This window comes from Parasteatoda tepidariorum, chromosome 1, assembly GCF_982258835.1.
Source record: "Parasteatoda tepidariorum strain Cologne lab strain chromosome 1, Ptep-v5.0, whole genome shotgun sequence".
NCBI lineage: Eukaryota > Metazoa > Arthropoda > Arachnida > Araneae > Theridiidae > Parasteatoda > Parasteatoda tepidariorum.
This window is the reverse complement of record NC_141755.1, coordinates 64,559,379-64,571,004: the sequence shown is the minus strand read 5'-3', so window position 1 is coordinate 64,571,004 and position 11,626 is coordinate 64,559,379. Positions and strand designations below refer to the sequence as shown.

Here is an 11,626-nt window from a genome sequence, read left to right as displayed (position 1 = left end):
TATTTTGCCTTGAACTGCAATAATTCTTAAAAAAATTACAGATAATGTTTAGGATGGTTCAAATTACATAATTTAGCATAAATAACAGTGCATGTCAAAAACGTGGGATTTTATTTGTCTCCTTTGTTACAAGTACTTTTAATGAACTTGCAATTTAACTATGAGGCTCTTTTATTATTTTATGCCAATTAATTCAACATTGCATCCTAAAGTATAGCATATTCTAGTAGAATTTTTGTTTTCAAAAATATTTAATATATTTTTCAGAATAAAATATTTGTGCGACTCCCCCTCTGTTACGCTTGGAATTCAACAGAAACAATCAGAATAAAGCTGGATAGTGATTCAAAAACTGAGATTTGGCACAAATATGGATACTTGATGAAATTTTAATCTTCCCCAAAGTAAGCTTAAATTTAATAAGAGAGAAGGGTTTGAAGGAGGGAAGCTTAAAATTTACTATGAAGACAAGTGACGTGATGTTTTTTGTATATTAATGCAGAATGGAATGAAACTTAATTAAAGTTAATAAGACTAATAGCTTAGAAATTATGAAGGATTTAGTAAGTATGTAGTATAACAACGTAGAACTTTTTTATACCAATTTTCTCGTCACAATTACCTACTCAAGACAAACGAGGATTTATTACTGCTTAATTTTAAACATTGAAAAGTAGATCAAAACAAAGTCGGTGGGACTAATAATTCAACTAAAATTTTAGCTTTTGTCTGTAAAAAGTATAGTTTTGTATTTATACATACTTTCATATTTCATGCTAAGAAAAACTATAGAAGTATTGAATATAGAAGTATTGAAGTATAAAAGTATCGTGAAGTATGTACAGTTTTTGGTCTAAATGAAATGAGATGAAAACAAAGTCGATGAGACTCAGAGTTTAGAATTTATGAAGTTTCAAATAATAGAAGTATAATTTTCAACGTGTACTTCTTTTCACATAAAACCATTCTACCTTCCAAACTCTTAATTCCAGCTGCTTATTTTTGAATTTATTGAAAATAATGTATAAAAATATATAAGAAATAATATCTCATTTTCCGATATCGAAATATCAAACGCAAAAAGAAAAAATTATAACTGAAAATTAAGTGGTTATTCCTTATAAAAAATTTTATTTTAAACTTTTAACATATTTACTATAAAAGAAATTAATAATTTATTTTTATAAAACTTTCTATGAAAATTTTCTATAAAAATATCATATTTATTGGAATGCAAAATAACACGAGATGCTATCAGTTAAATATCCTCAGAAGAAAACCATTGACACAATTACAAAGTGACAAAAATGAACAAAACAATAAAAAAATGATGAGTCATATTATTTTTAAATAAAGATAAATATATAGTGTGATTTTGAAAAATGCAGCAAGTTCTAACTTGTGTTATCTTTCCTTCCGATACCAGTGAAACCTACCGCTACCGTCAAATTTGCCTTGCGCTTAATCGTGCGAAGTCCATTAAAACCACTCGATGAAAAAGATAAAACAAATAAATATTAGAAAATCTTTATCTGTTTTATTTAACTTTCTGGAAAGAGGAAGCTGTGGTAAGTATTATGTTTAAAATTCTCTCCTCTCTTTCTATAGTTCTTAAGGCCGTAATGACATTGGTGAACATTGGTATTTCGTAACATAGGTATTTTGGTTGCATCGCAAAATGCGCTTTTTTAAAAAATGAACAAGGTTGAAATGCACGTTTTAAGTACTTGATCAAGATCAAAAATCACGTTTAAGAAAATAAACGTATCTAGACCTGATACTAAACGTTCCTTTTTAATGCTTAAAAATGAATCTAAACGTAAAAAATTGTGATTTTTAATAATTACTTTTAGGTTAACCCTTTAAAGCAGAGCTGTGGAAACTCAGGAGGCAGAACGTTCTACTCCCAATCAGGTCACCCGTGTTCGAGTACCAGCGATGGCTGGTCGATACGATTTCCACACCCGGCTTGCCACGACCACAGTGCTGACGTAAATTATCCTCAGTAGTCGTGGATCATGCTAACCGTGGGAGGTTTCTGTGGTCCCCCCCCATGTAACGTAAAAGCTGTTACATCCATTAAAAGGTCCTCCAAGACCGCACCTTTTTCCCAATATTTACTCCAGGAGTTAACCCTTTACTTTTTTGATTGGATTTAAAATTATAAGGCTACGGAGTTGAAAATTGATTGTCGTAAACTCAAAATTTTGTCTGATGTTCAACGACGGGTATGAAATAAAAATTAATGCTTTGGCACATCATTTTTATCAAACATATTTATCATACTTTTATCATTATTTTGTATTAATTTAGGTCAAAATAAATGAAAAATATTATATTTGGGGCTTTAATAGTTTATAGTTATGGAACACAGCCTGAAACAACGCTGTCTTTTTCTGCGTTAAACGTATAATCCTCCAAACACGGCTCATTCCCAAACAATAGTTTTTCAAATTTGCACTTATTTGCAGTCATTTAGATCTAAAGAAACAGTTATTTATTATTCAAATTTCTTTAATTTACAAAATCAATTGTTTATAAATTTTTGAATATGAATGAATATTTTTCAGAATACTTATTTTTGTTATAGTAGAAAAATAACTCTGTTTATTTAATAGATTTTTTTAGTTACTACTATTAACTGCTTTTTATTATTAAAAAATGCTAACCGGACTGTGTAGTGTTCAGGTAGCTAATCTCACATAAAAAAGCGCTGTATTCGAATCCCGGACGAGGCATGGACGTTCTTTCATTCTGTGTACTCTGTGTTTGTTTTCCAAGGCCTGGTTTCTTAGGAAACGTCGGCGTTAGCTTGAAACGAACGTTTACCTCTGATTGGTCAATTTATGAGTTTGACAGCATACGTCATGGAACGCTCAGATTGAACGACAACTGCCGTCCAAATCAACTGCAGTTGGATTACAACGTGACGTTAACAACAGAAGCAATGGCGGACAACAGCCAACAACAGAGCACTGAAATCAGCCAAGATTTTAATTTTAACATTAAGCATAGCTTCCTTTTCCTCTTCTTCTTCATTTAGCTAAGCTATAATGTGTTTTTTCTTGGACAAAGTTATTATTTGTTCCTTAAATCACTGGTCAACAATCACAAAATCAATACAAATTCAAAATAAATATTTGTTTACGTTATTAACGCATGTGCAATGCGAGATAATTTCTGCATTGGACCGACTGCTCACGCTGAGCTAACAAAACGGTATTTTTATGGCGTCAAAATTATATCAACTTAAAGCTGACTCCCGGTTAAGACGCTTCTCTTAAGATACAGGCCTTGAGTTAACAAACCAGTATTTTGTTGGCGTCAGGGTAACGTCAACTTAACGCTGACGCCCAGAAAAGGCACTTGTCCTAAGAAACCAGGCCTTTACACTTTGAACAACTTTGGCCCATTTAATATGGGAGCCTGGAAAGAATGGCAAACAAATCTGTCCTACTGACATTTGAATGACGAATGTCAATCGAGTTGGCATTGGAAAAAAATAATTAAAAAAATACCAAAATCTATCGTGCTTGCAATTAGAGCGTCCGAAAAAAATATATTTATGAGTACACCACGCTGTCCCATCTGCGTCAAAGGGTTTAATTATTTGTGTTTTTATTTCTATCTTGAAGAAGTATAGGATTATACTTCGTGCAAAATTAGACAAGATCATTAAATTCGGGGCCTAACTTCAATCAGGATTCTTACAAAGTTCTCACTTAAATTTTATGATGAAGATAAAATCAAAAACTTAAATTTATACTCAAAACAAAACTGTATATAAACTGTATCAAATGAATATAGGTTTGAATTAATCACTTAAGATTTAATTTTACTCAACAATTTTAGATGCAAATAATTTCATTCATCGGTGTTTACATTTCGATTCGATCTTATATTTTCGGTTTTTTCATTTTGGTTTGAATCATTTTAAGCAATTTTCACTGGTACTTTATAAGATATGACACAATATTTTATTAATATTTAGAAATAATCTAAAAACTATAAACTGAATACTTCAAATCCATTGCGTTTTGCATCCTGAAACTGTATTAAGTGGTAATCATTAAAATTGCACTAAATTTATACCTTATTAAAAATAATAGAACTGAATGTTTCACAACTATGTTGAAATTGCAGCGAATTGCTATCGAATAGTATTAAGGGGATTTCAAAAAAATTGTATCAAGTATGTAAGATTATTTAGCATTGCTATAAGTAGCGTTTCTGGAATTTTTGGCTATTCTTTCAGGTAATTCAACAAAATCTTTCAGACGAAATATTTATAAAATGTGACAGAAAGTTTTTTTTATGTAGTTCTCCAATAACTGTATAAAATTCGAAAGTCAAAAAATGCAGGAAAAAAATTATAATTATAAGCATTTCGAATATTTTATGCATTTTTATATTGATATAATTTTTTGTGACTGGTATTCTATTACGAGTTTTAAATTGTATACTAAAATTAAAAATTTCAATCAAGTACTTTAGCCTATCCTTTAAAAAATATTTCAAATTTCACTGCATTTTATTATTTTTTTTAATTGTTTCCAATCATTTTAAATGTCAATGTTTTTGTCTCTGTTTTGATTGATGAAAAAAAAACGACTCCATAATCGTATTTATAGCCTTTTTTTTTTCATTTTTAATTATGAAAACTTATATTTAATACTGATCTGATATAGATTTCTTGTTATTCTTGTTCCAGTTTCCTAATAGGTTACATAACAGGTTTTAAAGATTGTAGGATTAAAACAAAATCATGACTGTTACATTTTATAAAATTGAATGTAACTTTTAATGTAAGAAAGACGACAAAAAATTTATCTAACTCAACTTTTCACAATTTTATATAAATAGTTTTTAGAGTGTAAATACTAACACCAAATACCTTTTTGAATTGCAATTAATTTCCACAATTTGATATATTTTTGCTTGTAGATACTACTAAAAAAGTTCATGAAGGAATTGCTTAACTACAAAGAAATGCACGAAATATAAAATGATACGAATACAAGTCTAATGTTTCCTAACAAAGTGCCAAAAGCTACAGTAAATGCTTCAGCAACAAATACAAAATGTGTTGACTCCAGAAAAAACAATAACATTAGTATGAAGATAAACAGGCTAGTTTTTTATTTGTTAATATTCAATGGATTGCGCGGTCGGTTGAAGACGACTCATGAATTAGTTACTATGTTTCCTTACAATACTAAATCTAGCTTCAACACTGACAGAATAACTAAACTATTAAATCGGCAATCAATGAAGCGAAGTAATAGGTCAAGCCTGAGGGTGTTGACACTTTATTTCATATACTTAGGAACGTATTGTTACCCAAATGTTTCTTTTGAAACACAACTGTGTGAGGTACCCAACGAACAGTATATAATGTTTTTAAATGCATTCGATATGTGGAAATCACGAAGACTTCATTTATTAGATGAGTCAAAAGCTTACATACAAAAGCTAAACAAAACTCATCAACGTTTTTTAATTGCTAGATCAATAATGTCTGTCTTTGATATAATGGAATCCATTGGACAGTTGCTTATAGGTCCAGGTTACAAGTTTGGATGCAGTTTGTGCAATGTAGCTTTAACTGTTGCTGAAACAATGTTAGATAAAAAGTTTTTAATTGATATGGTTGCCAACATCAATGATGAACGTGCATTGTTTAATTGCCTTGTTCAGAAATTGCCGCAGAGTCTTAAATGTAAGATTGAGAATGAAATTTCCCACCAATCTGTAGAAGAAGAAGTAATCTCTCAACTACAAGAATACTCTTTAGAGCTTAGTGATGATGTGGTGTGTTTTGTACTGTTTTCATTAATCACCGGTATGACTTTTAATTTACCAAGAAACAAAATTACAAAATGTGTTTTGAAACTTTCTCTACAAAATGCTGTTGCAAGTTTCTTAACGAAAAGGTATTTTCTTTTGTTTTCATTCCAATTAAAAACTACTCTGTATCTGCTTATTAGGTATGACTTTAAAGTGTTTGATAGCAAAACTTGCTTTTTATAAAAACATAGTAATTTTTTGTGTTCATAATTTTTATTTTTATTTTTTCTCTTTTTCCAATTTTTAGAGAGTCATTTTTTTCCCTCTTTAAAAATTATTTTAAATGCAAAAAGTATCTAAGAACTTAAACAATAAAATATTTTCAACCTAATTTATTTTGTAATTTATTTTGTAAAAGATAGCAAAACCGCAAGGAAAAGATAGGCTTAATAGGATCTTGTAGTTTTTTAATATCTATTCTACTTACGCCGATTCTATTTAGTATTTTAAAATATTTGTTTCACATTTATTCCAAAATAAATTTTATCAGAATACTTTACGCATCTAACTAATGTATCCAACTAATAAATTTTATCATCTATACTTTATGCATCTAACTAATAAATTTTATCAGAATACTTTATGCATCCAACTGTCAAACTAAACTACTGTTAAGCAATTTCGAAAGAATTTTGCAGTAATCTCCATAGATAAAGCTAACAACAATTATGCTATCTTCTGCAAACACTATTGTATTGATTTATTTTTAAAGATATAACCGTATAAGATGACAAGGAGTTTATACCTACTCATGATTTTTAATTAAATTTTCAGTAATTTTTAAATTTTCAATTTTTTCTTTTACTTAAAAACTCTTTTATCTCATATGTTTATCTTCTGTTTTTATGTATTTTGAGACAACATGTAGTATTTAGGTTTATCTTACTTAGCTATTTACTTATAATGATATCTTTAAAATTATCTTTTTGTTCATTTTTCTAAAATATTTTTACTTTTTTTTCTTCACAGACTTATATCTCAGGAATACCCTCTAGATCTGGACGCACACAAAATTGTGAGAAAAAAGAAATTTGATGTTCCACAACATTTTCTTTCTCAAGCACCGGTACTTGTCAGAATAATTTTCAATGTTTTGAACATTTATGAATCTTCCTTTCATCTATATCAGGAAGAAGATTCGCCATACTCGATTCCGTTGATTCATTTCAAAAATGTAATGGACCAACAATCAGAAGTCATTGCTTCAATTGAGGAAGTGAAACCATCAGATTTCAGCATTTAGTATTTGCTTTATAAAATTTTACATCAACTGCCTACAGTTGAGCAATGTAGAGTAGTCCATCGTCTGCTATTTTTACAAAACCATTTTTTTTACTGCTCTAGAGAATCTAATATGTTTCTATATCTAAACCCAGTTTTCCATTGTTGTCGGTACGTATTTATGGTTCGCAAAATCACATGGTGGGCATTTCCATCATCTATTTCGATATTATTTGGTTGATATGAACTTGAGACTAATAAAAATCGTAAAGGTATCTTTTTTGTGAACTATTTTTTTAACCCAAATTTAAAAGTAATATTTTTTTCCTATCTTACTCTGCTATTGGTACCTTTTTAATTTTGATTGTTCTCAAAGAGTTTGAAGTTAAAAGAGTTGTTTCCTAATTATAAAGTATATCTATGATATAACCTTATCATCACTCTTATTATTATTGCCGTTAATGAGATTCGACACTTGAGAACTTACGGACAGCTTCATGCATAGTGTAATACATGTACGACTTATATTTAATGTACGAGGAAGAAGGGCGCAAATGTAAACAAACGGAATTTTTTATCTTGCATTTATTTTAATGAATAATTTCAACTTTCGTAGATAAATCTGTTTCATGCTATACGACACAACATAATTGCAAAGCAATCGTCGAGGTTGGTGAGTGGCTGCGAGCAGAGAGGTTAGCCTCCTAAGTTATTATATTCTTCCTAGTTATTATTCTAAAACTTCCTTAAGCAATACTGATCAAAAACAGCTGCTATACTTATTATTTATTTATTTTATTTATTTAATTTTCATTTATTTCAATTTTTATTTATATCAATTTTCATTTATTTTAATTTTTATTTATTTCAATTTTTACTTATTTTAATTTTTATTTATTTTGATTTCATAGTAATTTGTTTTCTTTTTGAATACCGAATTATTATAAAATGTTTTTTGATCAGTTTAATTTTTTTAAATTCAAAAGAAATAGTATCTCAGCTTCTTGAATAAATATAATTCATCTGCTTATATAAACACTTTGACTTACAAGGGAAGCTAGGGAAGTGTGACTCGCCAATTTTAAAATAAACTAGTGGGATGTATGCCTTATGAGAAATAATTTTAAGGGGCAACATTCGTTTCGGCCCATAGAAGGTCCTGTGAGAGATAAAAAATAATTCAATATATAGAAAAATCGATATTTTATTACTTCAATGCAGACTATTAGTTATTGTAATTGTCTCATACTCTAATTAATTTGTAATTAATTGGTTAATTAATTTTCTAATTAATAAATCAATTAGCAAATTAATTAATTAATTATTAATTAATTGATTGATTTGCAATTACATATTCCAATTAATTTGGAAAATTTTTGAAATTTGATGTCAATTTTTTTTTTTTAAATTAACCTAACAGGTTTTCTGAAAAACTACAGATATATAAAATTTTCGAAATCAATTTTGAGAATAAATATGCATTATATAGAACGTGAAAGTAAGTACCACAAAATTAATTGGAGTATGAGATAATTACAATAACTAATAGTCTGCATTGAAGTAATAAAATACCGATTTTTCTATATATTGAATTATTTTTTATCTCTCACAGAACCTTCTATGGGCCGAAACGAATGTTGCCCCCTAAAATTATTCCTGATAAGGCATACATCCCACTAGTTTATTTTAAAATTGACGAGTCACACTTCCCTAGTTTCCCTTGTTAGTCAAACATAAATCAATTCTCACTAATTGCTATTATTCAATTTTACTGAAAACATAACTTTTACTGAAAAAGAAAAAAAAAATTTATATATATATATATATATATATATATATATATATATATATATATATATATATATATATATATATATATATATATATATATATATATATATATATATATATATATATATATATATATATATATATATATATATATTTAAAACTGAAATTTTAAAATCAATAAGTATGATGCGTTAGTTTTTTTGTAGCAAAGCTGAACTGGAAGAAAATAATTTATGACAAAGACTTAAAGCTCTAGAAAGAAATTTCCTTAAGATAGCTATCATAACTATCAAAACTACAATATCATAACTACAATAACTATCAAATGCAAAAAATAATTAAAAAAACATCACACTTTTATCACCTGAGATGTGGTATTGGGGTAAAAAAGTTTAAAAATTAAAGCTCTAAATCGAATCTGACGAGAAAAAGTGGTAAATTTCATTTATTGGAATAATGTTTTATAAATTTATAAGCACTGGATGCCGGTAAAACCAATATTTTTGAATAATAAAACAGAATTACAAACTTCAAATAAATACACAATTTTCAATACAGCATTTTATATATTGTACTGAACATCAATAAATGTAAGCTCTAGTAACTAATAACGAGAACTTGCGGTAGTATATAGCTTTAAATTTAGGTATATTCATTTACATATTAAGTTTGTACTCAATATATTTAAAAGGGTACAATTATTATTTAATTTTTATGTTAAAACTACATTGTGAAGTTTACAAATACTAAGAAAATGCAATATTTTGTTTATTCTACTGGCTTGTCTACAGAACTGTATATTTAAAAAAGAATAAAAATTTTTAAAAAATTATTTTGACTCTTATTGACACATCTTATCTTATTAAGCTATCTTCTTAGTGCAAAATATATTGTTATTGATGTATTACTAATCTAAAAAATATAAAGTGGAAGCTACTATGTGGTATGTGTCTTAGAAACGCATGTCGTCGTAATGTTCTAGAAAGAAGTAAAATTAAAAACTAACCTAACATTTTTCAAAAATAAATTCTATTCTGTGTATGTTTTTATGTTAATATGCTCAGTTCAAAATATTTAACGCCCTAATTAAATTCTTCATCTAAGGATCGAAATTTCTCATACTAGGACTCAATTTAAATAGGTTAAAGAGGTAACCTCAAATAAGCCAATTAAAAAGGGCCGACAATATTTTAAGCTATTAAATTAGACGCAAAAATGTATTTTCTTTGCATAAGCACACTTTTTTTTGACGGATTTGGATCCCATGCCCTCAAAATATGTGGAGTAGCCGAAATCTAGGAATTATAGTCTTAATAGTTTAGTAGGAGAGTTGGCCAAAGTTTGGACCACTTAATATGAATTTTACTTTTTGCGTATTTCGCCATATCTTAAGTAATTTTTAAAAGCATCTAAAAACTTGAACACACAATTATAAAATTCTTTTATCCTGAGATAATAAAACAAAACAAACAAAAAATAATTTTAACAATTATTATTTATTTTTTTATTTGAAAAAAATTTGAATTTAACTGAACAAATATTACATCTTTTCAAGAATGCACATTTTATGGCAAAGCACAAAATTTGAGCGAAATCAATTGAGTAGCTCTTGAAAAATTCAATAAAATTATTTTGTCTATGAACTGAGTAATTTATTCGCATTGAAACAACTGCGTCAAACAAATCACCCTAAAAACTGATAAAGTTCTAAGAATACACAAAATCATGTTATAAGCTTAAAACTAAATAACAACCTTCTTTGAAAAGATGAATCGGTTTAGTTAAAAATTATCCAAAAATTTGAATAAAAATTGATTATAAATATTTGATATTCGTATTAATAGTTCTATATGATATGGACAATATAATTTTCAATTACAGTGATAGCAATTACGAAGAGATTATTACGTGTTACAAAGCGAAACTTTTACCTTTACTTTTTAAAACGCATCTTATCACGTTATCTTGACATAAGTTCAAAAGAAAGATAACAACATACTAAAAATAAAACAAAAATTGAAATTAGTGGAGAACAAAGAAGTCACAGCCAAACGTATTAAAAAATTATGTATTTGATAACTTATATTACGTATTTGAAAATTAAATATTAATTATAGAAAAAGTAACCAAAACCAGCGACCAGCCGGTTGCGTTTTAGAGCATTTGTCAGTTTTGACAAAATTGAGTTTCGTGGTGAATCCGTAATTAAAATGTTAAGTATTGCATGTACTATCAAAATAAAATTGAAAATATGCTTTTTTCTCACTTAGTTTTTATCGAAATATATAAGCATTTGTGATAAAATCAAATCGTGCACTTATTTGCTATTTTTTATAATCGTTGTGCACTGTTAGAAATGGATACTCAAATTTTACAAAACTTTCTTCGTTTTTGACGAAACCATTTTCTGGTCATATTCGTCCACTTGAGAGTTCACGTTTCGTCACAAATCACACAATTTCGGAAGAAATAATTTTCAAAACTAACGAAATTTGGCTCAGGGATTGCTGAGTTGTCAAAAGTGAGAGTTTTATTTCTGAGATTGTGTAGGAAATAAAACGTTCTACAGATAGCCAATAAATTTCATTTATAAGTTTGTTTTTTTACCAGAATGAAGCGAATTTTAACTTTTATAATTTTCTCTAAGTTAAAATAATTTACAGGTCAGTAGTAATATATTTTTGAGGAAAAAATAAATTTGAAAAAAAATAATTCAATTATATGGCGCTGTTGAAGACACGATGACAGCACAAAAAAATTAACGAGT

At 27.8% G+C, this 11,626-nt stretch overlaps 1 protein-coding gene across 1 annotated transcript; it reads left to right on the top strand.

Annotated features, from left to right (window-relative positions):
- Positions 1-1,433: 1,433 nt before the first annotated feature.
- Positions 1,434-7,343, top strand: LOC107440755 (uncharacterized). The gene is made up of 3 exons (XM_016053770.4): positions 1,434-1,568; positions 4,945-5,933; positions 6,817-7,343. Exons 2-3 carry the CDS (start codon positions 5,026-5,028, stop codon positions 7,088-7,090), a joined length of 1,182 nt encoding a protein of 393 aa, XP_015909256.3. The 5' UTR covers positions 1,434-1,568; positions 4,945-5,025; the 3' UTR covers positions 7,091-7,343.
- Positions 7,344-11,626: the final 4,283 nt, after the last annotated feature.

What these genes read in the sequence shown, in the direction of transcription:
- LOC107440755 (XM_016053770.4), top strand. Translation starts at nt 5,026, where the DNA reads ATGTTTCCTAACAAAGTGCCAAAAGCTACAGTAAATGCTTCAGCAACA. An exon ending in GCAAGTTTCTTAACGAAAAG is followed by an intron (nt 5,934 to 6,816) that starts GTATTTTCTTTT and finishes TTTTCTTCACAG; the next exon opens with ACTTATATCTCAGGAATACC.